The sequence below is a fragment of the Macaca mulatta genome, chromosome 16 (assembly GCF_049350105.2).
Source record: "Macaca mulatta isolate MMU2019108-1 chromosome 16, T2T-MMU8v2.0, whole genome shotgun sequence".
Taxonomy (NCBI): domain Eukaryota; kingdom Metazoa; phylum Chordata; class Mammalia; order Primates; family Cercopithecidae; genus Macaca; species Macaca mulatta.
In genome coordinates this window covers 76,970,414-76,998,267 of record NC_133421.1, presented here as the reverse complement: position 1 = coordinate 76,998,267, position 27,854 = coordinate 76,970,414, and the positions used below count along the sequence as shown (strand labels likewise).

The window sequence follows — 27,854 nt, the reverse complement described above, 5'->3', positions numbered from 1 at the left end:
AAAAGACCACTGTAGATGTAACAGGAAGAATTTTATTTATATATACATATAATAACTATTATGGTCAACTTTTAATTATTTAAAAGAAATGGAAAGTTTTTCATCTAATACCAACAGTCACACCGACTTGTTTACTCTTGCGAATCGTGCTGGGTCAGTTTCTCCAAGTAAGAGCAGGAAGTTGTTTGGTAAAGCAGTGTATACATACCTCTTGCCTTTGAACAAAAAAGAACTTGATTCATTGTCAGGTTCTTCAAAGAATGCGTGGCATCTTCGTTGACTGAACTGTTCTGAAGTGTGAATGTTTGTGATTTTTGTCATTTCTGTGCCATATTTTAGGTGTTCTTGGCACATCTGAATTTGCCTTTTTGCTTCCTTCTGCAGAAATTATCTTTGTTGTGATGAAAATATCCTGTAATGCGAGCTTCCTGTCAGTAGGCAACGTGTTTAACTAATATAATTTTAAAAACTTACTTACTTTTATGCAAAACTCCTGTATGCTTATGGTAAACAAATTTGAGCAGTACGTAAGTACGTGAAGTAAAAAAGGTTAAAAAAAAGAAAAGCCTCTGTTCTTCCTCTGTCTCTAGTCCTGCTCCCCTGAGCTGAATCTGGTAAACAGCTGGGTGTCATTTAGCTTTTGGAAGACCTCTCTATTCCTGAGATATTCTGGCAGTGTGGAAGTAGAGTGAGAAGTCAGAAAAGGCATGGTCATTGAACCAGAGTTTGAATGTTGTGCAAGGACTGTGCTGTTCTTATTTTCTGTGATAAGTAATAATGATAAACTACCATCAGCTTAAGATAACTGTACTTTGAATTGTGAAACACGAAAACAGTTAATTCTTTAGTCAGGTTGGTAAAGTTTTGATTTGTTGATCTTTTAAAAGAAATATGCGTGAATTGAATTCATGTAATGTTAGGGCTGGTGGGGGTTAATGGTAGTAATGAATTACCGTCTGTTGAATTTTAAGATAAGCTGCACAGTATATTTACTATAGGCTTTTTATAACTCATCATCTCCTTTAATTCTTTTTTTTTTTTTTTTTTTTTTTTTGAGACGGAGTCTTGCTCTGCCGCCCAGGCTGGAGTGCAGTGGCCGGATCTCAGCTCACTGCAAGCTCCGCCTCCCGGGTTCATGCCATTCTCCTGCCTCAGCCTCCCGAGTAGCTGGGACTACAGGCGCCCGCCACCTCGCCCGGCTAGTTTTTTGTATATTTTAGTAGAGACGGGGTTTCACCATGTTAGCCAGGATGGTCTCGATCTCCTGACCTCGTGATCCGCCCGTCTCGGCCTCCCAAAGTGCTGGGATTACAGGCTTGAGCCACCGCGCCCGGCCTCATCTCCTTTAATTCTCATAGCAACTCACGAGATAGGTATTTCCATTTTACAAAGGAAGAAATTTAGGCTTAAGTGTGACTCAACTAACGTAATGTCACGAGACCAGTAAAGTAGTGGAGCTGGTGTTCTTTCTGGAAAGCTTGTGCTCTTCTTTCTCTAGCTAGTCTGAGTGACTTATTTTCCAGATAAGGAAATTTAGGCCTGAAGAAATTAAATGAGTTGCTCAAGGTCACACAGCTCAGTAGTAGCAACATTAAACCAAGCTTGTTTTTAATCTTTGGAGGCTTATCTCAAGACTCTTGGTCCAGTGCTGGTCATGCTACATTTTATTGAACTAGTGTGGACCAAAAGACCACATACTTTGGAATGATACCTTGGTGAATGGTGTTTTCTACTATGTATTAAAAAAACTTTCTTCTTTGTCTTTCAGAAATTATAAAGAGCTCTGATGGGCTATTTGGGTGATACCCAGTGCAGTGAACTGCAGGTGAGTAAGGTTTAGGAGAAGTTTATTTAGAAAACAAGAATTTTATAATGCCTGAAAGAATAAGGTGGGACAAGGGTGAAGTGATATAGGGCTGTAGTGAAATGGTGGTAACCTGAAGGCACAGATCCTAACGGAATCGGTTACTTCTGGAACAGACTGAATGATGAACAAGCTCCCAAGAGACTGCCTGCTGCCTTGTCAGGTTAGTGTGTGTGAAAAGAGTGAGGGTAGGTTAATCTTCCACTTCTGTTCAGATGAGTAACTGCATAGGGGCTCAACCTATCTGTGTACTATTGGAACTTGAGAGGTCCTTCAGTTTTTGTGTCAACATTCTTGAGTGGCGATTACTTTGTTCTTCAGTGAACTTGGTTAAGTATTGAATTGTTTTTCCTGTTATCTGCTGTTTACATAGTGTCATGAATGATTGTATATATCTGCAGTTTTGAGGATCTAAATACTGAGAACAAACATATCAATAGAAACAAAAGGTTGAACTTTTTTTCCTAGTTGTCTTACTACCTCTATTGGTACTATTAGTCTTTCAGATTATTTACCTTTTACTGCAATGCCTGTTAATTAAAAACAGTTAAATCTTGAGTATTTATTATTTCATAGTAATTAATCTTCTTGGTCAACTAAGGTATCTTCATCTTTCATTATTATACTTAGGAAATGGTAATACTACAGAAATAAATTAGAAGGATTTTAATACTTGTGAGCATCAGAGTTAAAATTATTATTATTATTATTTTTGAGATAGAGTTTCGCTCTTGTCACCTAGGCTGGAGTGCAATGGCATGATCTCGGTTCACTGCAACCTCCGCCACCTGGGTTCAAGTGATTCTCCTGCCTCAGCCTCCCGAGTAGCTGGGATTACAGGTGCTTACCACCACGCCCAGCTAATTTTTGTATTTTTAGTTGAGACAGGGTTTCACCATTTTGGCCAGACTGGCCTCAAACTTCTGACCTCAGGTGATCTACCCCCCTTGGCCTCCCAAAGTGCCAGGATCACAGGCGTGAGCCACCACACCCGGTCTAAAATTATTTTTTAATTAATTTTCTTTTTTTTTTTTTGAGAGGTGGAGTCTTGGCACTGTCACCCAGGCTGGAGTGCAGTGGCACAATCTCAGCTCACTGCAACCTCTGCCTCCCAGGTTCAAGTGATTCTTCTTACCTTAGCCTCCCAAGTAGCTGGGATTATAGGTGCCCACCTCCACACCCAGCTAATTTTTTTGTATTTTTAGTAAAGATGGGGTTTCACTGTGTTGGCCAGGCTGGTCTCGAACTCCTGACCTCATGATCCACCTGCCTCAGCCTATCAAAGTGCCAGGATTACAGGTGTGAGCCACCATAGCTGGCCATGAATTTTCAATACTTGTCTTTTGTGAGATGTCTTCATCTGCAGAATGCTTCAGCTCTTTTTTTTTTTTTTTTTTGAGACGGAGTCTCGCTCTCGTTGCCGAGACTGGAGTGCAGTGGGGCAATCTCAGCTCACTGTAACCTCCGCCTCTTGGGTTCAAGCGATTCTCCTGCCTCAGCCTCCTGAGTAGCTGAGACTATAGGTGTGCGCCACCACGCCTGACTAATTTTGTATTTTTACTAGAGATAGGGTTTCACCATGTTGGTCAGGCTGGTCTCGAACTCCTGACCTCAAGTGATCCACCCGCCTTGGCGTCTCAAAAGTGCTGGGATTACATATGTGAGCCACTGTGCCCGGCTAGCTTCAGCTCTTAATAAAATGACTTTCCATCCTCCCTTTTGCACTTTGGCTATGTAAGACTTAAAAGAGTATCTCCAGCTAATTTTTTTACTCATCTGGTTTAAGCTGGACTTTTTAGCTTTGTGTTTTTTGTAGTTAAAAAAAAAAACTATCTACATTTTGCTTTTAATTGTTCTCAGGTCTCCTGGCCCCTGGTTCTTTGATTTGTCTGAGTCCACACTGCCTTTTAACTGATACAGTTCACTGCTAAGTCAGCAAGTTGGCCTTGAGAATCCCAGAGATTTTAGTGTGCCAATATGGTATATTTTTAGGGTTTACAGTGAAACTTGGGCTGAGTACTTGCTGATTGGCTAAAGTAATAAAGAAGTAAATTGTTAAAGTAGTAAATAAATGTTAAACTAATAAGTAAAAAAAAAAAATTTTTTTTTCAAGACAGAGTCTCACTCTGTCACCCAGGCTGGAGTGTACTGGTGGGATCTCGGCTCACTGCCACCTCTGCCTCCTGGGTTGGGTTCGAGCGATTCTCTTGCCTCAGCCTCCCTAGTAGCTGGGACTTTGCCATGTTAGTCAGACTGGTCTCGAACTCCTGACCTCAGGTGATCCACCCGCCTTGGCCTCCCAAAGTGCTGGGATTACAGGCGTGAGCCACCGCGCTTGATCAGGTTCTTTGTTTCTGGAGTGGTTGCTCTTTTTGCATGACTTGTCTTCCACTGGTTCATAGGGATGGTCAGAGGACCAATTGAGGCAGTTGGCTGGTCCTTGAAAATTTGGGTTTGGGTTAGTTATAGGTCATCATGACCAAGGAGAGTATGAAAACAGTCAAGGCCAAAGTGAGCAGTAGAAGGGAGGGGTGGTCTTTTTGAGACTTTATCAAGCTTGTTTCCTGGAACCCCTTTGTTTCCTCAGTAGGGTAGAACTTTATTACTTAATGTTGAATAAATTGATATTAAATAAATTGTTAAATGTTGGGTTATTGTCCTAAGACAGTTGATTTTCTTTTTGGCATTTCATTTCAAAATATACATTTTTAAAATTCATTTTAAATTATACATTATAGTTTGATTTTTTTTTTTTTTTTTTTGGAGACAGAGTCTCGCTCTGTCACCCAGGCTGGAGTGCAGTGGCCGGATCTCAACTCACTGCAAGCTCTGCCTCCCTGGGTTCACGCCATTCTCCTGCCTCAGCCTCCCGAGTAGCTGGGACTACAGGCGCCCGCCACCTCGCCCGGCTAGTTTTTTGTATTTTTTAGTAGAGGCAGGGTTTCACTGTGTTAGCCAGGATGGTCTCGATCTCCTGACCTCGTGATCCGCCCGTCTCGGCCTCCCAAAGTGCTGGGATTACAGGCTTAAGCCACCGCGCCCGGCCTATAGTTTGATTTTTAAAAACTTACTATATCATGAAACATTTACATCTTACAGATTTTATAATTTAACTTTATATATTGAAAGGCTGCCGGGCGCGGTGGCTCAAGCCTGTAATCCCAGCACTTTGGGAGGCCGAGATGGGCGGATCACAAGGTCAGGAGATCGAGACCATCCTGGCTAACATGGTGAAACCCCATCTCTACTAAAAATACAAAAAACTAGCCGGGCGAGGTGGCGGGCACCTGTAGTCCCAGCTACTCGGGAGGCTGAGGCAGGAGAATGGCGTAAACCCGGGAGGCGGAGCTTGCAGTGAGCTGAGATCCGGCCACTGCACTCCAGCCTGGGCGACAGAGCGAGACTTCGTCTCAAAAAAAAAAAAAAAAAAAAAAGAAAGGCTGCAAAAATAATTTCATCAAGTCATGCTACAATTTACCTAAGTCTTTTTATGTTAAGTATTTATACTGCTGTCTGGCTGGTTTTCAGTTAACACTTTAATCTACATCACTGTAGATATTGTTGCATTTTTCCTAATGATATCTTAAGGATAAATTTTGGAGTCTATTATTATGTTCAAGGGTATCAATGTTTTTATGGCTCTTCACATATATTGTCCTACTGTTTTCAAGGGTGTTATACCACTTTGTGCTCTTAAGAGATATGGATATACCTGTTTTACCATAAGTAGTACAGAAAACCATTTTTTCCTCAGAAGTTTTTGTGAATTTAATAGTGTAAAATGGCACTTTCATTTATTTGTTATATAATGTTGAATTTAACTATTTGAGCCTCTTTATGGTGAATTGTTTGTTGATATCTGTTGCTGTATTATGCAGTTAACTATTTAGGCTTTGAATGGTAAAGCTGGTATAACATGGTCAGTAAAAATTGTTTATAAGAGAGTATGGTCGAAATGATAAATGATCTTGGGAAGAGTGGTTGAAGGGGAACAGATGGATTATTCCAGGATTCAGTTCAGCAAGTATTTATTGGGCATCTGCTGTGAGCCACTTTGGATCACTGTGACCTCTGAGTGGTTCTCGAGTTCTTGTGATGGCATGTGCTGGGTTGAAGCAGGACACTGCTTGAGGCTTGACCATTTGTGGGTTCTGGCTTCTGTTGTCTCTCTCTCTTTTTTTTTTGAGGTGGAGTCTCGCTCTGTTGCCCAGGCTGGAGTGCAGTGACACAATCTTGACTCACTGCAACCTCTGCCTCGCTGGTTCAGGTTGATTCTGCTGCCTCAGCCTCCTGAGATTCTGGGATTACAGACTAGCACTACCATGCACTGCTATTTTTTGTATTTTTAGTAGAGACGGGGTTTCACCAGTGTTGTTCAGGCTAGTCTTGAACTCCTGATCTCGTGATCCACCCGCCTCGGCCTCCCAAAGTGCTGGGATTACAGGCGTGAGCCACCGTGCTGGCCTTCTATTTGTGGCTGCTTGGATTGCTGAGAAGACCACAACTGTCTAGGCCATCTTTAACTCATTCAGGGCATACCAGTGTGCCATGACACACCCTTTGAGAAGCTCTGTTCTGAGGGATCCAAAGATAAAGGAAATATTGTTCTGTTGACAAGGAACTAATAATTATCTGTAGAGAGAATAGGGGCACCCCCAAATGAAAGGACTAATAGGAGCCATTGAAGGGGGCCATACAAGGTACTTTGGGATTAAGTGGAGGGAGCGATACTACCTCCTTGGGAATATCAGGGAACACTTCAAGTGAAGAGGTGGCATTTAAATCACACCACCAGGAAGCTGAGAAGCAAAGGGAAAAGGGCATTCTGGAGGGAAGTCTAGGGGTTATATCAGAAATGTGGGTGTCAGGAAATTGCATATCCAAGTTTCCTGGGTCCTAGGATACATAAAGGAACATAATGGAAGGTAAGACTGCCAATAGATCAGGACTGGGTTTTGTGGAGGTTTTTTTTTAATATTTAACTTTTTCTTATTTTCATTTTTTATAAAGTTAGGGGATGCTATGTTCCCCAGGCTGTCTTGAACTCCTGGCCTGAAGCACTTGGCCTCCCAAAGTGCTGGGATTACAGACCTGAGCCACCATGCTTGGCCTTGGAGTTTCTTGAATGTTAGAGTAAGGATGAGTATGATGGATTGTAGGGAAGAGAATTGAGAGACAGAGCCTTTAGTTGGGTTCGTAGTAGTCTAAGGTAGGGCGATGAGAGCCTGAATTGAGTTGGTGGCCATGGAAAGGATTCAAGAGTTATTTTGGAGGTTAAATGGAGAGATGTGGTGACTAATTAGATGGGGTAGGGTGGGAACAGTTAATTCTGTATCTCTGTTTTTTTTTTTTTTTTTTTGAGGCGGAGTCTTGCTGTCTCCCAGGCTGGAGTGCAGTGGTGCGATCTCCGCCCACTGCAAGCTCCGCCTCCCGGGTTCACGCCATTCTCCTGCCTCAGCCTCCCGAGTAGCTGGGACTACAGGCACCCGCCTAGCTAATTTTTTGTATTTTTAGTAGAGACGGGGTTTCACCGTGTTAGCCAGGATGGTCTTGATCTCCTGACCTCGTGATCTGCCCGCCTCGGTCTCCCAAAGTGCTGGGATTACAGGCGTGAGTCACTGCGCCTGGCCCTTTCTTTTTTTTTTGAAGTGCAGTGGCTCGATCTCGGCTCTCTGCTACCTCTGCCTCCTGGGTTCAAGCGATTTTCTCGCCTCAGCCTCCCTAGTAGCTGGGATTACAGGCATGAGCTACTATGCCCACCTAACTTTTTTATTTTTTGTAGAGATGGGGTCTCGCCACATTGCCCAGGCTGGTCTTGAACTCCTGAGCTCAAGCCATCCACCTGCGTTGGCCTCCCAGAGTTCTGTCTCTCTCTTTTTTTTTTTTTTGAAACGGAGTCTTGCTTCTTCGCCCAGGCTGGAGTGCAATGGCATGTTCTCAGCTCACTGCAACCTCCGCCTCCCGGGTTCAAGCTGTTCTCGTGCCTCAGCCTCCTGAGTAGCTGGAATTACAGGCACCCGCCACCATGCCTGTCTAATTTTTGTATTTTTAGTAGAGACGGGGACAGGGGTTTATATAGAACTTGAGTTCTACATCTCAAGTTAGAGATGAGGTTGTGGTTTTTATGGTTGGGTGGCTGGAAGAATGGGACATTAAGGAAAAAAAAAAGAATAGGGAAGTCAGGAGGGAGAATGGCTCTTAGGAGTTTAGAATGAAGATGAATTTGGTTTTGATTGTGTTGAGTTTAAGGAGCTGGTAGAAAGTTGAAATCAGAGTTTTAATCCTAGAAGGAACTTCAGAGATTTATTGGGGCAACAGCTAAGTAAGTTTAGGGCCCTGAAAAGTTAGAGGAATCAGTGAGGTCTCACAATTAGTTAAAGCAGAACCAAGATGGAAGCTTCAAGATTCCCAGTCCATGACTTCTCTCTGCTTCACACCGAGAAATACTGAAGGTTCTCAGCAGTGGTGTCTCCTCACCCAGGCAACAGTGCTCAATAGAGTAGGAAGTGGCATAGTTATGTTGGGGAGTGAGGACTTTATTTTCCTTTTTTTATTTTTATTTTTAATTTTTTGAGATGGGGGTCTCGCTCTGTTACCCAGGCTGGAGTGCAGTGGTGCAATCTCAGCTCACTGCAGCCTCCGTCTCCCAGATTCAAGTGATTCTCCCACCTCAGCTTCCCAAGTAGCTGGGATCACAGGGTTGTGCCACCACACCTGGCTAATTTTTGCATTTTTAGTGGATATGGAGTTTCACCATGTTGGCAAGGCTGGTTATTTTTTTAAATTTTTTTTGAGACAGAGTCTTGCTTCTTCACCCAGGCTGGAGTACAATGGTGCATTCTCGACTCACTGCAACCTCTGCCTCCCGGGTTCAAGCAATTCTCCTGCCTCAGCTTCCCCAGTAGCTGGGATTACAGCCATGTGCCACCATGCCCAGCTAATTTTTATATTTTTAGTAGAGACAGGGTTTCACTCAGTTGACCAGGCTGGTCTCGAACTCCTGAACTCAAGTGATCCACCCACCTTGGCCTCCCAAAGTGCTGGGATTACAGGCATGAGCCACCATGCTCAGCCCAGGCTGGTTATTTTTTCATTAAAAGTTTTTTATTCTGGACATTTTCAGACATACAAAAGTAGAAAGAAGAGTGTAATCAATGCCCGTGTACCCCGTCCACCTTCACCCGCTCTCTGTGTTGTTTCATCTGTTTCCTCCCTCTTCATCAATTACAGTGAAGCAAATGGTGAAGCAAAAGTAATTTGGTGACCTTAAATTTTGTGTATTAGCAAATATGGAGAGTCAAAAAGTTTAATAGGATATGTTCTTAGGTTTCTGCATGGGGTCTAGAGTAAAGAGAAAGAGGACTAATTCCAGAATTGCTATGCTGCCTCCATTTTGTGTCTTTGGGCAAATTAACTTAAGTCTTCTGGGACTAAGTCTTTTTGTTTTCCATGACAATGAAAACTTGCTGCTTGTTAAAAATTATAAAATACAATGCCAGGCACAGTGGCTCACGCCTGTAATCCTGACATTTTGGGAGGCCGAGGCGGGCAGAACACGAGGTCAAGAGTTCGAGACCAACCTGGCCAACATGGTGAAACCCTGTCTCTACTAAAAATACAAAAATTAACCGGGCATAGCCTGGCATGGTGGTGCGTGCCTGTAATCCCAGCCACTTGGGAGGCTGAGGCAGGAGAATCGCTTGAATCTGGGAGACGGAGGTTGCAGTGAGCTGAGATTGCACCACTGTACTCTAGCCTGCGTGGCAGAGCGAGACTCCATCTTGAAAAAAAAATTATAAAATACAGATGAATAAAAAAGCTGTAATGGCATCACCCGGAGATATCCACTTTTATTTTTGTAGTAAAGTTTTTTTTTTTTTTTGAGATGCAGTCTCGCTCTTTGTCGCAGGCTGGAGTACACTGTGATCTCGGCTCACTGCAACCTCCCCCTCCTGAGTTCCTAGTTCAAGCAATTCTCCTGCCTCAGCCTCCTGAGTAGCTGGGATTACAGGCGCCTGCCACCAGGCCTGGCTAATTTTTGTATTTTTAGTAGATACAGGGTTTCACCATGTCGGCCAGGCTGGTCTTGAACTCCTGATCTCAAGTGATCCACCCATCTCGGCCTCCCAAAGTGCTGGGATCACAGGGGTGAGCCACTGCACCCAGCCTGTAGTAAGCTTTTAATTTTGGAATACTTTTAGATTTACAGAAAAGTTAGACACGCAGGTCAGAGTTCTCATAACCTCTTTACCCAGTTTCCCCCATTGTTAATGTCTTAAGTTTCCATGGCATGTTTGTCAAATGTAAGAAACCATTGTTGGTACATTTCTATTAACTAATTTTTAGATTTTATTTGGATTTCACCAGTTTTCCCACTAATGTCCTTTTTCTGTTCCAGAATCTATCCAGAATCCTGCAATGAATGTAGTGATTTTGTCTTCTTAGTCTTTTTTGGGCTGTGATAGCTTCTCAGACTTTGTTTTTCATGACAGTTTTCAGGAGTACTATTTAGATATTTAATAGAATGGTCCTCAGTTTGGGATTCTCTGATATTTTCTTCATGATTAGACTGTTTCTCATTCTTCCTGATTTTCTTATGCAAAATATTCAATACTTAACATGTTTTACAAAAATGAGATGACAATTATTTTATAATGTTTGTTTTTACTTACAAAATGGGATTATACCATATATATTATTTTATAACTTGCTTTTGTCACTTCAGATCTTCCCAGTAACCTTATTGTTATTGTTAACATTGTATAGAAAACTCTGTTCTGAGTTTTAAAGTCTGATTTGAAAATACAGCATTAGAACATAATCTGTTGGTAAATTGAAGATGGCTTTTAAGGGGCTGTGATAGTAGTGGTGGTGGTAGTAATATGATTCTGTGTCTACACAGATAATCTGGAAGGGAAAATCAAGAAATAAAAAGAATAGACAATGTTTTATAGTAATACAATTTTCTTGGCAAGCAGTAACGTTTTCTAGAAGTCAGTCTTTTAGTATAATTTGCTTGCTTGCTTTTTTTTTTTTTTTTTTGAAATGGAGTCACATTCTGCCGCCAGGCTGAAGTGCAATGCCGCGATCTTAGCTCACTGCAACCTCTGCTTCCCAGGTTCAAGTGATTCTCCTGCCTCAGCCTCCCAAGTAGCTGGGATTACAGGAATGTGCTGCCAATCCCGGCTAATTTTTGTGTTTTTAGTAGAGACAGGGTTTCACCATGTTGGCCAGGATGGTCTCCATCTCTTGACCTCGTGATCTGCCCACCTCGGCCTCCCAAAATGCTGGGATTACTACAGGCATGAGCCACTGTGCCCAGCCTTGCTTGCTTCTTAAGTGTGGCTTTTTTGTTTCTTCATATCTTTTAAATTAATAAGCATGTTAAGTGATTTGGGAAGAGGCTCAAACTCTTCAAGAAATAATTTGGAATTCTTGAAGCTCCAGAACTGCTGGAAATCCTGAAAAATGGATCAGGAAAAATCAAAGTAATAGATGGAAAAAAAAAAATCTCAATTTTAGCTGTTGATATAATTTTTAGAAAATTCAGTTTATCTCAGTCACTAAAACAGATGGCAGAAGGCCCATCAGAATATTTATTTTATGTATTTGAAACAGTTTATACTCTACTAAATTCCATTTATTCTGAAATTTAAGAGAATTTACCTCTTTATGAAAGTGATTATTCAAAATAGAGCATGGTTGATGATCTTAGTTTTTAGTTTTCTTCTCTGTAGGCTTAGTCTCTCTTCTGATGCTTCTTGCATACTCAGTGATTTCATGTTTTAGCGAAAAATGCAAGTCTGACTGAATATTAAGCGCAGTACAATGAGTAAAACTACTTTGCAGAATATTTTGCCTGTGTATACTATAGGACCATATAGATTCCAGTTTTGGAAAAATGCAGATGAACTTAAAGGTAATACAACATGCCTCTTTGTGACTTGACATGCTAATGAGAACTGAATTTGGTATAGGACAGTTCTTGGTATGCTTGGCATTTAGGCTATTTTAGGTCATCTTTGGGAAATTTAATTATTTATGGAATGGTTTTAGTGAATTAAATGGTTGTCATGGGGATAAAAATGGTGTAAAATGGACTCTAATTTATAAGATAGTTGTGTTGGGCAGATAAGGCATTTTACATAATACATTTAATTCAAGATAATAGATGATTCAGAGGCCAAGTAATTCTATAGGAAGTAATGCTATTTTAGCTTTGGGAGGAGAGCATCTTAGAGAAGTAGATCTTGAAGCATTTGTTAAAATCTGGGTAGATTTAGGTCCAGAGAGAGGTGAGGAAAGGATGTTCTGGACAGAGGGAACAATGTTATCAGTATCTCAGAGGCCTGACTATGTACTTGGGACCTGTGTTGGGGTAATGGGCAAGTTAGGTTGTAGCCAGATTGGTGGTGGCCCAGATATCTGTTAATGAGCTTTGACATTATTTTATGGGCATTTCAGAGTTACTGTGCCATCTCGAAAGTAATACTTTTTCTCCATGTGGAAGCATGATACACCTTGGCCACACTGGCTCACCAGGGCCTTGCTGCTCAGTGGGGAAAGGGGCACATTCTGATAGGCTTTCTTCCTCTTCACTTGGGTTATTTTAATAATGTATCAGCTGGGTGCAGTGGCTCATGCCTGTAATCCCAGCACTTTGGGAGTCTGAGGCGGGCAGATTACCTGAGGTTGGGAGTTTGAGACCAGCCTGACCAATATGGAGAAACCCCATCTCTACTAAAAATAAAAATTAGCCAGGTGTGGTGGTGCATGCCTGTAATCCCAGCTACCTGGGTGGCTGAGGCAGGAGAAGCTCTTGAACCCGGGAGGTAGAGGTTGCAGTGAGCCAAGATCACGAGATCACGCTATTGCACTCCAGCCTGGACGACAAGAGTGAAACTCTGTCTCTAATAATAATAATAATAATAATAATAATGATGATGATGTATCAATTTGGCTTTTCTATCTTTTGTCACAATAAAAAAATTTTTTTTTTGAGACAAAGTCTCGCTCTATCATCCTGGCTGAAGTTCAGTGGCATGATCTCTGCTGACTCTGCTCACTGCAACCTCTGCCTCCAGGGTTCAAGTGATTCTTGTGTCTCAGCTTCCAAATAGCTGGGACTACAGGTGTGTGCCACCACTCCCAGCTAATTTTTTGTATTTTTGGTAGAGGCGGGGTTTCGCCATGTTGTCCTGGCTCGTCTCGAACTCCTAAGCTCAGCAATCTGCCTGCCTGGGCCACTCAAAGTGTATTTACTTTCTAGTTTCAGGTTAGTAACCTAATTTCCACAAGGAAAACAATTAGAAGAATTAATGGCAAATAACTAACTTAAGAAATGTGGATATCCAATTTTTTCTAGCAATTCTTCTGATTTAAATTTTTGTTTTGTTATATAATAAAATGTGCATTTTATTATATTTGTCCTTTAAGTTTTATTGTTTATATAGTCTAATAAGTAAAGATATCTTGGGGTCTGATTAAGAACCAATTATGGGTGTTAGTAATTTCTGTCAAAGGAGAGAGTGATGATGTTTAATGTAATTCGTCAGTCTTCTAAAACCTTTAGAAATGCAGTCTAATTCATTGCACCTGAGTTAATTTTGTGGTAGATACATATATTTTTTCTAATAGGCAAATGTATAAGACAGAGATGCAGAAATCATCTTGAATTTAGATAGAAGAAATTTTAGTTACTACTGTGGTCTCTTGCTATTTGGTCAGTTTACTTTTGCTTAAAGGCTCTCTGTTAACAAAGGATTTGGTTTTTTGAGATCAAAGAAGACTATAACTGCATTAACAAGAGAAGTTAATTTGAGGAATATAACTGATTTTTAAAATGAAATTATATTTCATGACTTGATTTCAAGGTGGTCTGGTGGTTCTTACTGTCACAGACAGAGGTTTGGAGTGGAAAGATTGATTTTGTTTTTCTTCCAGCATTTACTTTTGGTCCTGGACCAGCCATCTAGCTATGATGGAGTTCTTCAGAAGTATTCTACATTTTTTGCCAAGTGAGCTCAATCATTGTTCCTTTTGGAGAGGTTCTTTCTGACTCCATTCTTGCCTCTAAAACCTACATATGCAGGAAGGGAAGTGCATGGGTTTTCTGTTTATTCGTAGCACGCTTATCCTGCTGTATCTCCTTTTTAGTTTTAAAAAATCATATCGGTCAGGTGCAGTGGCTCACGCCTGTAATCCCAGCACTTTGGGAGGCCGAGGCGGGCGGATCACGAGGTCAAGCGATCGAGACCATCCTGGCCAACATGGTGAAACCCTTCTCTACTAAAAATAAAAAATTAGCTAGGTGTGGTGGTGTGCACCTGTAGTCCCAGTTACTGGGGAGGCTGAGGCAGGAGAATTGCTTGAACCCAGGAGACGGAGGTTGCAGTGAGCTGAGGTCACACCACTGCACTCCAACCTGCGCGACAGAGCGAGACTCCGTCTCAAAAAAAAAAAAAAAATCAAATGTGACTTTCAGATTCATATTTTAAAAATAATTTTTACAATATTATCATAAAATTAACATGCAGTAAAATTGATGTTTTTTGCTATACAGTTTTACTAATTTAACACATGTGCACCCAGTCAGGATACAGGGCAGTGTCATCACCCTAAAAACTCCTCATGCTATTCTTTCATAGTTACCCCTACCCAACCTATACCTGCTCGCAACCAGTGATCGTTCTTCATTTTTGTAGTTTCATCTTTTTGAGGTAAGAAATGGAATCATACAGTATGTCAGCTTTTGAGACTGGGGTCTTTTATGTGGCATAATGTTTTTGAGATTATTTCACGTTATTGCATATATTGAATGCTTGTTCCTTTTTATTGCTGAGTAGTTTTATATCACAAAGAGGTCTGTTTCTTCACTCATTAAAGGACATTTGAGTTGTTTCCACTTTTTAGCAATTATGAATAGAGCTGTTATGAATATTTGTGTTCAGATCTTTGTGTGAACATAGTTTTCATTTCTCTGTGGTATCTGAGGGGCAAAGGGGATTGCTGGGTCATATAGTGTAGTGTGTGTATTTGATTTTATAAGAAGCTGCAAACCCTTTTTCCAGAGTGGCTAAATCATTTTATATTCCTACTAGCAATGTATAAGGGTTCCAATTACTGTACATCACTTGGTGTTATCAATTATTTTTAATTTAGCCATTCTGATAGGTATGTAGTGTATCTAATCATGGCTTTAGTTTGCATTTCCCTAATGGTTAATAACATTGAACATCCTTTTATGTGCTTGTTTGTTATCCTTATATCCTCTTTGCGGAGTATCTGTTGAAATCTTTTGAGATTTTATTTGTTTTTTTGTTGACTGTTGGGAGTTCTTTTTTTTCTTTTTTTTCTTTTTTTTTTTTTTTTGAGATGGAGTCTTGCCCTGTCGCCAGGCCTGGAGTGCAGTGGTGCGATCTCGGCTCACTGCAACCTCCGCCTCCTGTGTTCAAGCGATTCTTCTGCCTCAGCCTCCCAAGTAACTGGGATTACATGTGCACGCCACCATGCCCAGATAATTTTTGTATTTTTAGGAGAGATGGGATTTCATCATGTTGGCCAGGATGGTCTTGATCTCTTGACCTGGTGATTCACCTGCGAAGTGCTGGGATTACAGGTGTGAGCCACCGCACCCGGCTGGGAGTTCTTTATATGTTCAGACCTGAATCCTTTTTCAGATAAGTGATTTGCACAAAATTTCTCCCAGTCTCTAGCTTGTCTTTCATTCTTTTAACAGTGTCTTTCATAGTACAAAAATGTTTAATTTTGGGAAAATTTATCAATTTTTCTCTTTTGTCAGATTGTGCTAAGATGAATCAATTTTAGAATAAGTTTCTGTTTTATAAAAGTGGTAAAAAGTAACTTATGGATTGGATACTCTCTGAAAGTTGACTTTTGTGGAAGAATGCAAATTCTTACCATTTTATGGAAAGATGGTACTAATTAATACACTCCTTCATCTTGAGACATAGGACTTTTGCTTAACCAAGGAGATAATTGGCTTAGGGGGGTGTGTGTGTGTGTGTGTGGTATGTGTGTGTGTGTGTTTACATTTTTTAAAATGGTAATCACTAACGTTGTGGTTATTAACACAGACATACTTTTTATAATGCAGAACTATGTTAACTCTGTTTCAGAATTAAAAGATGATATTTTACTGTCACATTTGGTGCTTTTGGGAGTGCTGGACTTTGAGTTTTTACTCCACTGGAATAGCATTAGAACCTTAGTTGCTTGTGGGCTCAGAATCAGTGTCATGGCTAAAAGTAGGAGTTGTCGGACTGCCTTGACTTGAATCCTGCCTCTGTCGTTTACAGTGTAACTGGGAGAGTTAACTTACCCAGTAAGTTAACTCTGTGCTTCAGTTTCCTCATCTGTGAATGGGAATGATAATAACAATTCTAATATCTACTTTATAGGGTCATTGTGAGGATTAAATTAGATTATGTACATGTAATCGACAATGAACATTCAGTAAAAGCTTGTTGTTATTACTGAAGTAACTTTATAAGTTGTTAAAACAAATGCTTTGGGCTTATATATGTATGTATAATATTTTTTGAACATAAACTCAATATTTTGTTGTCTTCATAATAAAAGACACGTAGAACTGGATCACTTGACCCTTTCTCTTCTTATCTCCTTCCAGTTCAAAATGCTTAGATGTTTTTAATAGCCAGCATTCTCTTAGATCTGTTTGGGCTCAACACACTCAAGTCTTAGCACAGTCTTCTTTGTAGTTTTAGCCTTTTTCTGGAAGATCGGCTTAGTTTTTCGACCATAGCTACTCTGTTTCCTGTCATAACGCTGCTTTCCCTGGGCATACAGAGAATACTTGCCCTTCTTGTACTGTGTCACTTTGTGGGGTTGGTGCTTGCCACACTTCTTACAGAAAGTCTGGTGGGTTTTAGCAACGTTTACCGTGTTTGTGTGAGCACTATGGGCACAGAAAGCTAGGCTTATATTTTTAAGACACAGAAGAATCATATATCACACTAAGCCATTTGTCTCCCATACTCACTTATTTTTTCTTTTTACACTTACTGTTATTAGTAATAAATAACATCATTGTTATTAATAATCATGTATACACTGTTTTACAAGACAATTATCAGCTCATTTGGTACTGATCAGATTATCTAAGTTAAGACTGTCTTGGTTCCAACTGCCTGAAATATCAACCTAAACTGACTTCAGCTGGAAAAAAGTTTCTTGGCTTACCTAACTTCGAAGTCCAGGCACAGCTAGCCAGAGCTGGATTCAGGGGTCAGGTGATGTCATCAGGACTCAGTTTCTCCCTGTGAATCAGCTCTGCTTTTTCTCGTATAGACTTCAGTTGCTGACACTGTAAGAAAAATGGCTGCGGTGTATTCAACCACCTGTAGCTTCTCAGAATTTAGATTCAGCTGGAAGGAGTATCAGTTTCCTTCCCAGAAGCCTCAGCAAGTCTCGTGGTATCTCATTGGCTCTTACAGGGTCATATGTCCTACCCTGAGCCAATCCCTGTGTTCAGGACTGTGAGGCTTATATTGGCCAGTTAGTGTCACATGCCACCCCGCACAGGAACCACATGGTCTGAGAGATGGGGGGAGGTGAATTCTCAAAGGGAAATTGTAGGCTTTTATTACCAGGAAAGGGAATGGGTATTTGGTGGCAAAACAACTAATGTTCATTGCATGGTATTAGTCTCTTTTTATAGGTCAGCAGCAGATCAGAGGAGTTAGTGGATTTGGATTAGAGTGCTGGTTTCTGATTTCAGCTTTCTTGCTTGTGAAGTCACATCCTCCAAGTCAGTGTTTCTCATAGGGATAGGAGTTTGCAGGAAATTAGTGTTTTATGTTCTTTTGATAGAAGTTTGGATAATTTTTTTTTTCTTTGAGAAGGAGTCGTGCTCTGTTGCCCAGGCTGGAGTGCAAAGGCATAATCTCAGCTCTCTGCAACCTTCGCCTCCTGGATTCAAGCAGTTCTCCTGCCTCAGCCTCCCGAGTAGCTGGGACTACAGGCACGTGCCACCACACCCAGCTAATTTTTTGTATTTTTAGTACAGACAGGGTTTCACTGTGTTAGCCAGGATGGTCTTGATCTCCTGACCTTGTGATCCACCTGCTTCTGCCTCCCAAAGGGCTGGGATTACAGGCGTCAGCCTCCACGCCCAGCCAAGTTTGGATAATTTTTAACAGGAAGAGAAAGAGTCAAGACAGATGGGGTGGACCTCAGCAATGGGCGAATGTGATGCTTCTTCCTACATTAGTGTGCTTAATGTGACTCAGCTCCAGTGACTTCCGTTCCCTGGGCCACTCTGTCCCCATGGGAAAAATCCTTAGAGACCCAACTTAGTCAGTATCTGCCCTTGAATCTGGCTGTTAGGTTCAGGTAGCAGGATCACGTACAATAGATACAGATGTATCCATGTGTCCTAGACAGGGTGTCAGCTATACTCTTGAAGTATATCTGGGAGCTGGCCTTGTTTAGAAGTACTTCTAGATCTCTCATTGTGTATTATCCATAGTCCATTTTAGCATGGCCTGAGGTGTTTTCTCATTTTGACTTTGACAGACAGTTTTGCTTTTATTCTTGATAAACCACTTTAGCTTCTTCAGAAGGAGTGGGTACAGTAAGGTCATGCTGTTTTCTGAAAAACTCGAAAAAACAGCTGAAGGGAGCATGCGTTGGATTGAGTTCCACACTACAGCTAGGTGACCCTACTGTGATTCAGGTAGACCTTGGAAACTAGGTATCAGGACCTGATTCACAAAGGTAATCGGGGTAGATACTCACTTCTGAGGAAGGCACCTGGGTCATAAATTGAGTCATTTCCTCTCAAAGCTCCTGAAATTCATAGTTCTGCCCTTAATCTCTACTTATATATTAATGTTATCAAGATCTCTCTGACTAATATGCTTGGGGATCAATGTTGATAGTAGTCTTTGTGATCATCCCTCATAGCCAGATTTAGGGTTTAGCTAATCCTTATCAGTGACTTGCAGATATACTTATTTCTCCAATGGCTATTCTTTGCGTAATCATTACCGTGTATTGAGATGGAGAAAATAGGTGAAAATAATTCCTCTGTCAAGTAGGTAAAGTAATTACATAGAATAATACTTTATTGTCTGTACTCTATTGTATGTTGAGATCAGTAAAGTGATTTCAGCTTTATATAGGCTGGGTGTGGTGGCTCACGCCTGTAATCCCAGCACTTGGGAGGCCAAGGCGGGATGATCTGTTGAGGCCAAGAGTTTAAGACTAGCCTAGGCAACACAGTGAGACCCTGTCTCTACATAAAAATAAAAAAAGAAATCAGCCAGTTGGCATGCACCTGTAGTCCCAGCTTCTCGGGAGGCTGAGGCAGGAGGATCATTCCGAAGTGTGAAGCTACAAGAGCTATGATTGCACCACTACACTCCAGCATGGGCTGCAGAGCGAGACTCTGTCCCCCCGCCCCCCCAAAAAAAGCTTTATATAAAGTGAAAATAAGGAATTTTAGGGACATAATAATAGCTAACACTTATTGAGCACTTATGTCCCAGGCATTCTTTTAAGTACTTTATAGGTATTATTTCACTTAATCCTTACAGTAACCCCAGGAGGTAGGTATTAGTTGTGTTCCCAGTTTAGAGGTGAGCAAGTTGAAATAATCCATGTAAACCCCCTTGCCTCAGGCCATGCAGCTGGAGAGTGGTACAGCTGGTGAATTCTGAACACAGGTCCTCTGGCTCCTAGTCTGTGCTCTGGATCACTGTGCTGTACTCATTCCTAAGAAAGATTTTAGCTGGTACATTATTAGCTTTGTTTTCTTACTACTTCTTTTTGTATTATTTGTCTGGATCTGAGCTGGGAGTTCTGTAGGGAAGATTTGCTAATTCTAGGGCCTCTGGTATCCATGGACTTATGAATCTTGTGTTGCTGTTATCTGGCAAGCAGTGTGTGCTTGTCTATATTAGTAGTTCTCAACTAGAGCTGATTTTACCCTCTCCAGACGTTTACTGAAGACATATTTGGTTGTCACAGTCAGGGGATGTGCTACTGGCATCAGCTGGTAGGGACTAGGGATAATGATTGCTAAATAACCTACAGGGCACAGAACGGCCCACAACAAAAAATTGTTAAGCCCAAAATGTTAATAGTGTTGATATTTTATATCTGGACTATATCATAAGTTAGTAATTATTTTGTAATGCCACTCTTTGTCTAATGGGCAACATTGCTGTAGTGATACAGAAATTGTTTTTGACTTTTGTTGAATAATTGATTTCACCCACATCAATATATGTTTGTATAAGAAGCATACATACCAACTGTGACTTAAATATTTAAATCCCCTTACCCTTAAACTAAACTGGGAATTACAGCCCCTTCCCCCGCCCCCTGAGGAAGTTTAAACGGAAACCCTGTAGAAGACCAAGGATAAATACTCTTTTTGGAGGGGTGGGGGGGGGAGGTTATCTTAATAACACAATTAGATTTCTCTTTTTATATTAAAGTGTTAATTTAGGCTTGGTGCAGTGGCTCACACCTGTAATCCTAGCACTTTGGTAGGCTGAAGCGGGAAGACAGCTTGAGCCCAGGAGTTTGAGACCAGGCTGGGCAACATAGGGAGACCCCGTCACTACAAAAATAAAATAAAAACAATTTAGCCAGACGTGGTGGTGCATGCCTGTAGTCCCAGCTACTTGTGATACTGAGTTAGGAGGATTGCTTGAGTCTGGCAGGTCAAGGCTGCAGTGAGCAGTGATTGTACCACTCCTCTCGAGCCTAGTAACAGAGTGAGACCCTGTCCCAAAAAAAGTGTTAAAATTAATTAAAAATTCCAAACTGAGAAAAGTAGGGAATATTATATTGTACCACATGTGTAAATCCCCAACATTGAACAAATCTGACAGATATTGTTGAAGTCCTGTTTGAACTCTTCCTTATCTCATTGCCTAGCTATTTCTACTGTTTTGGTAGACTAAGAATCTCAAAAGCTGAAGGGGCTTAGACCTCTTCAGATGTCTGTCATCTTGCCTCTTGCCACTCTCTATGGGCTGCCCATCAATGACTTTTCTACCCTCATCTTGCACTGCAGTTTATTGGCAGCAGATGGCTATAGCACAGTGAGGAGAGGGCAGGGCCCGTGTGTCATTATCAAAGCTGGGAAGGCTGGCAGAGAATGTATATGTAGGCTGGAGGCAGGCGGAAGGGACAGAGAAGTACCATGAAGCCAGCTGGTTAAGGTGGAAGGTAGGGAAGAGCAGGAGAGAGAGAAGGTGGATGCAGGCATGGAAAGCAATCTGTAAGTCTGAGAGAGATGGTCAGCAAGAGGGACTGTTTGGAACAGTATTGTGAATGTCAGGTCAAAGGATGTCGGTCTTCTGTGTCCAAGTTTACTGCTCCTGCTATGAGTGATACAGGTAGGGAGAAACAATGTGTAAACTCCTGCTATTTCTTACTTGGACTATTTTAGTGATCTCTTACTAATGGCAGTGCTTGCCATTTCTTCCCCTGTGGCAAGCCTGTGGTTTCTTCTACTTCTAACCAGTTCTTTATAGAGCTGGTCGGACTTATATTTGATAGATTCCTTCCTTATTTAAAAAATTTCATTGTGTTCCATTGCCTATGGAATAAAACCCTTGTTTCTTGTTGTGGCATTTGAGGTCATTCATAGTTTCTCTTACTTTTCTGTACCTTGAGTTTAGGCTGTGTACTTTCTCCCCTTGGTGATTCACTTGAACTCTTCTCTCTGAAAAGCTCGCATTTGCTCTCTCTATCATCTGTATGGTGAACTCCTGTTCACCTTTCGCAATCAGCTCATGCCTTTAGGCAGATGGAATAAGTCTTTTTTGTAATTGTTCATTTGTGCTTTGCCTCTCTTGCTAGAATCTGAGTTTCTTGAAAGCAGTGATGTCATGCCCTGTTGTATTCATTGCTGCTAGCACAGGGCCTAGCCCTTGAGAAATGTTTGTTGAATTGAATTAATGGACAGTTCAAACAGTTCCAACCAGTTTTTTAATTGGTGGGAAATAATCCTGCATGGTATAGATTTTGGTTTTCTGCAATCATGGTCACAGAACTGTGAGAATGAAATTAGAAAACTGAAATTTGGAGGTTTGGATATGAAATGTTTCTGTCCCTTTGGTTAAGAAAGGGAATCCTTTATGGTTTGTTGAATACTTTGCAATATTCACAGTCATATTTCATTTCTAAATTTGTCTCATTTATAAATTTGTTATATTGTTGGTATGATCTTGGCTTATGATTGACATTTTGCTTGAATCTTAGTAAAGACTTCATAAAATATCAAAGAGAAGTATAGATTTTGTAGCATCAATAGCTGCTGCTTAGCCATGACCTTGATCAAAAGGCTAGCTGAGAGTGTTCAGATAGATAATTAAGCCAGCTGAGATAGGAATGGGGCTAGAATTTATAATTAATAAGTTTTAAAAACCTTCTCTTGTTCTTTCTCCCTGTCTGTAGGATTTTTGTCCCTGAGTCATGGAAGACAGAAGAGCGGAAAAGTCATGTGAACAAGCATGTGAATCACTTAAGAGGCAGGACTATGAAATGGCCCTCAAGCACTGCACAGAGGCCCTTCTTTCTCTAGGCCAGTACTCCATGGCAGACTTCACAGGGCCTTGTCCTTTGGAAATAGAACGCATCAAAATCGAGAGTCTTCTCTACAGAATTGCCTCATTTTTGCAACTGGTGAGTAAACACTGTCAATAAGCCAATGCTGAACTATGTAAAATGGCCTTTTTCATTGAGTGGGGACGATACAAATAGCTAATTCTGGGCCGACGAGATGTGAGTGAAGTGGCTGGTGATTGCTGAGTATCTTTGAGGCAAGGTAACTATGTTTTTGAACCTTGAAAATTATATTACTCTAGGGCATTTTGGACTATGCACTCACTCAACAAGTATTTATTGAGTATGTACTGTGTATTAGACACTGTTCTAGGTTCTTGTTATATATATTGATGAAAGAGAAAGAAAAGTCTCTTCTTTATGATACTTTTTCTAGTAGGAGAACAGAAAAGAAACAGTAAACATTATAAAAAATAAACACTGGCCGGGCATGGTGGCTCATACTTGTAATCCCAGCACTTTGGGAGGCCGAGGCAGGTGGATCACGAGGTCAGGAGTTCGAGACCAGCCTAACCAACATGGTGAAACCCTGTCTCTACTAAAAATACAAAAATTAGCCAGGCATGGTAGCGCGTGCCTGTAATCCCAGCTACTCAGGAGGCTGAGCCAGGGGAATCGCTTGAACCCAGGAGGCAGAGGTTGCAGTGAGCCGAGATTACACCACTGCACTCCTCCAACCTGGGTGACAGGGTGAGACTTCGAGACTCCGTCTCAAAAAAAATAAAATAAAACAAACCAAAAAAAACCACCATAAATTGTTAAAAGGTAATAACTGCATGAAAAAAGGAGAACAGGGCAGGGGAGATTGGGAATATTGGGATTAGAGATGGGGTTACAATTTTAAATAGAGTGGCCAAGGCAGGCCTCATTGAGAAGGTGATAACCAGAGGAAGGGGTTGAGCCATGTGTAAAGCTGGTGGAAGGGCATTACAGGCAATGGAAACAGACCCAGCAGCAGAAGCATGCCTGCTGTGCTTGAGTAGCAGCTAGGAGTTAGTTTGGCCAGAATAGAGTGCACGTGGTGGAGAGGTGGGAGGACTAAAGCCTGTGGGGCCCGCTGGCTCGTGGTAAAGACTTTGGTTTTTATTCTCTGTGAGTTGGGGAGCTAATTACAGGGCTTTGGGCAGAGGAGTGGCGTGATCTAATTTAACAGGAATTGTTTGACTTTTGTGCTGAGAATAAACTGTAAAGGGATAAGCGTTGATGCAAAGATACTAGGTTGGAGACTATTAGAATAATCCAGGCCAGAGTGGCTCAGATCAGAATGGTAGCAGTGGAGATAGTGAGAAGTAACTAGGTTTTGGTTTATACATTGAAAATAGAAGCAATCAGGTTTCCTGATGTATTGAACGCAGGGAATGAGGGGGAGCAGTCGCAGTTACTTACTTCGATTCTTTTTGTCTGAGCAATTGGAAGAATGGTGTTTCCTTCAACTGAGGTTAGAAGGCTACAGCTAGGGAGGAGGTTTTGTTGGGGAAGGTGGGAGTTGAGTTTTGGACATACTGAGTTTGAGATGTCATTCAGATACCCAGCTGAGGATGCTGAGTAAGCAGTCAGATACGCACGTATGGAATTTGGGAGAGAGATTCATTGAAGAGTGTGGGACAGAAGGGCTGTATGACGTCTTGAGCCTGTGTAGAATCACCAAGGGAAAATGAGCATTATAGGGAAGAGGCGAGGACTGAGGGCCGAGTCTTGGGCTGCTACAGTGTCAATAGGTTGGGGAGCAGAGCAACAACCTGCAAAGCACCCTAAAGAGCAACCCTGAGGAAGGGGGAAAGTGTGAGAGTAAGGAGTCCTGGTAGCCACGTGAAGGAAGGAAGTGTGTCCAAGTGAGGAAATGTTGAGTGGTGTCAGCAGCTGCCAAGAAAGCCGTGAGAATGAGTCTGAGTGGGCACATGTGAATCGTGTGGGTCCATGTGGATGCAGCAGAGGTCACTGGTGATCTCATGTGAGTGGCTTCCTTGGAGTAGTGGGTGAAAGTCTGCTTAAAAAGAGAGCTTAGGAGAGAATTGGAGGAAGGAATTGAAATACAGCAACATAGACAACTCTTGAAGAGTTTTGCCATGAAGAGACACCAAAGAGAAAAAAAGAAAGAGAAAGGAAAAGGAAAAAGAAAAAGGAATGGTAGCTAGTGGGAGAGATAAAGTCAAGGGCCTTTTTTTTTTTTTTAGATGGGAGAAATAACTGTATTTCTGTATAGAAATGAGCCAATCAAAAGCAAAAAATTAGTGATTTAGGACAAGTCGAGGAGGCTTGCTGGAGTTGCTGTACCTGCGTAGGCAGCTGAGTTGATCTGCACAGGCGTAGGTTGACTTTAGAAAGGAGCACGATAGTATGTCTGTTAACAGGTAGAAGGAAGACAGAGTGTATGCTGGGAAGTGGGGAGACATGGTGACAGTCTATGAAAAATTCTCTTCTTGTGGCTTCAGTTTTCTCAGTAAAGCTGCTGGCGGGGAAGGAGGTGCTGGTGAGTTAGAGAAGGTGAGAAGTAGGAGTAGGGGTCCATGGACTAGGAAGTACACTATGACGTTTATTTGTAGAGTGCGCTATAATCCTCAGAGGGCACATGTGTTAGCTTTGCTCTGTGAATAGTAAGTTTACAACATTAATGATTAAACTTTGAAACAAAGCCAAGTTTCCCTTTGATAACATTTCTGTTAAAAGCAGCTGTTGAAATACTTAATTTTATCTTGTATTTTTGTTTTGCAGAAAAATTATGTGCAAGCTGATGAAGATTGTAGACATGGTATGTTTAAAAGTGAGACTTTTGAATTATTGAACTGAACATGTTTAAGGTTTGATTTTTTTTGGGGGGGGTGCTAATTTAAAAAGTGATGATAATGTTTAAAAAGCCCACCTTACTGTGGGGGCTAGTGACTGATTTGGATGATGACATTCCCACTAAACTGGGCATACCTGTGAACATTGCTGTTATTCATGAATGTTTACGTTCTTGTCACTCCCCTGGGAACATTGATGATGTGTCCTTTTAAAGTTTGTGTGAGGCCGGGTGTGGTGGCTCATACATGTGATCCCAGCACTTTGGGAGGCCGAGGTGAGCGGATTACAAGGTCTGGAGTTTGAGACCAGCCTGGCCAATATGGTGAAACCCCATTTCTACTAAAACTGCAAAAATTAGCTGGGCGTGGCGGTGCATGCCTGTAGTCCCAGCTACTTGGGAGGCTGAGGCAGGAGAATCGCTTGAACCCAGGAGGCGGAGGTTGCAGTGAGCTGTTATTGCACCGCTGCACTCTAGCCTGGGCGACAGAGTGATACTCCGAGACTCCGTCTCAAAAAAAAAAAAAAAAAAGTTTGAATAGTTCTAGTCATGAGGGCCAAAGTTTGAGAAATGTAACTCACGTTGAATAAAATGTTAAGCTTACCTAGATACATGGAAAGGATGGGCCTGTCCCTCCTAAAATGTCTTTCTTTCTTGATCAGAAGATCTTCCTTAGAGAGGAGACTAGCTAGAATGCTCTTTAGTAATTTTTCCTGTTTTTTCCCCCCCTCTTTGAGACAGAGTCTTGCTCTGTTTCCCGTGCTGGAGTGGGGTGGGGTGATCACAGCTCACTGCAGCCTCTACCTTCCAGGCTCAAGCAGTCCTCCTGCCTTAGCCTCCCAAGTAGCTGGGACTACAGATGTGTGCCACCACACCCAGCTGATGTTTTTATTTTTTGTAGAGATGGTTTTACCGTGTTGCCCAGGCTGGTCTCTTACTCCTGGGCTCAAGGGATCCGCCCATCTTGTCCTCCCAAAGTGCTGGGATTACAGACATGAGCCACCGAACTTGGTTTCCTGTTTCAGGCAGGAAATTGAGATTAATAAGATTCTTGCTCTTCGAGTACTCATAGGAATCCTTTTCTTTGTGGTGGTTGCTGTTTACTAAAATGAATCTAGGAGTGAGTGGGAGAAGAGTTCACTGTACAGTCTCACACACATTTGGTGGAATTGTTTGCAGAGCTCAGCGATTTGACTAACGCAGTATTTCATTCATCCAGAATTTGGGGGTAACTGTGCTGAGATATTTAACATGAGTTAATTTTTTTTTCCCCCTGCTTACTCCTTTGTGTTAACACTTTAAAAAGTATTAGGCCGGGCACGGTGGCTCATGCCTGTAGTCCCAGCACTTTGGGAGGCTGAGGCAGGTGGATCACTTGAGGTCAGGAGTTCGAAACCAGCCTAACCAACATGGTGAAACCCCGTCTCTACTAAAAATACAAAAATTAACCAAGCATGGTGGCACGTACCTGTAATCCCAGCTACTCAGGAGGCTGAGGCAGGCAAATCATTTGAACCTGAGAGGCAGAGGCTGCAGTGAGCCAAGATTGTGCTATTGCACTCCAGCCTGGGTGACAGAGTGAGACTCTGTCTGGAAAAAAAAAAAAAAAAAAAAAAGAAGTATTAACTATGTTTGCTGTAAACCTTACAAAACTATATTACATACTGTTGTGGCCTTTGAACATAATTTAACCGTTCATTAAAGATTCTTTGACCTTTGTTCACCTCATTTTCTAGAAGTATATGCTTTGAAAGTTAACTAGAAATTAAGAGATATCTAGTAGAATTTTCCTTTAAAAACATCCCTGCTATCTATGGGAATTTTAAAATTACAATGAGCAAACAGTAATAAGTCAAATAATATAGAGGAATAATTTATCCTTCCCCCATCTGAAGAAATTATTGTTAGTAGTTTGCTGTATGAGAAAGGTCTTCTGTGCCTTTATAGTGACAAACATAAGTGCTTATGATACATAGAAAGTTTTTCCTTTAAAAATTAAAAAAGAGTTATATTGTGATCATCACCTAGCAGCTTGCTTTCTTACATATCAGTATACCATGAATATTGTTCTAAATTAGTACACTGGCTCCAATTCCTGTTTAATATTCCATGGAGTGGTTGTACTGCTCTTTATTCAACTATTCCCATATTGATGAGCATTTAGGTGGTTCTGCTTTTCTGGTTTGTCATTATAAACCATCCTGTAATAGACAAGTTCTTTCTTTTTGTTGCCCTTTATAGGATAGTCTTAAAAGTTGGATTTCTGGGTTAAGGAGTATGTACACTTTTTGTTTTTATTTTATTTTATTATTATTATTATTATTATTATTTTTGAGATGGAGTCTCGCTCCGTTGCCAGGCTGGAGTGCAGTGGTGTGATCTCAGCTCACTGCACCCTATGCCTCCCAGGTTCAAGCGATTCTCTTGCCTCAGCCTTCCGAGTAGCTAGGACTACAGGCATGTGCCACCATGCCCAGCTAATTTTTGTATTTTTAGTAGAGACAGGATTTCACCATGTTGGCCAGAATGGTGTCAATCTCTTGACCTCATCACCTGCCTGCCTCGGCCTCCCAAAGTGCTGCG

General features: G+C 41.4%; 1 protein-coding gene and 1 pseudogene across 12 annotated transcripts in view; one reads left to right on the top strand and one right to left on the bottom strand.

Moving 5' to 3' along the window:
• Nucleotides 1-27,854, top strand: part of HELZ (helicase with zinc finger) — a 178,623-nt gene that overhangs the window by 5,404 nt on the left and 145,365 nt on the right. For all 12 annotated transcript variants that reach the window (XM_015120168.3, XM_015120164.3, XM_077972575.1 and 9 more), the window contains 3 exons: nt 1,769-1,825; nt 22,322-22,549; nt 25,202-25,238. In XM_015120168.3, the coding sequence (XP_014975654.1) occupies nt 22,340-22,549; nt 25,202-25,238 (247 nt within the window). In that variant the 5' untranslated portion in view covers nt 1,769-1,825; nt 22,322-22,339. The remainder of the gene's footprint in view (nt 1-1,768; nt 1,826-22,321; nt 22,550-25,201; nt 25,239-27,854) is intronic.
• On the bottom strand, nt 16,304-16,852 carry LOC106994105 (large ribosomal subunit protein eL42-like; annotated as a pseudogene).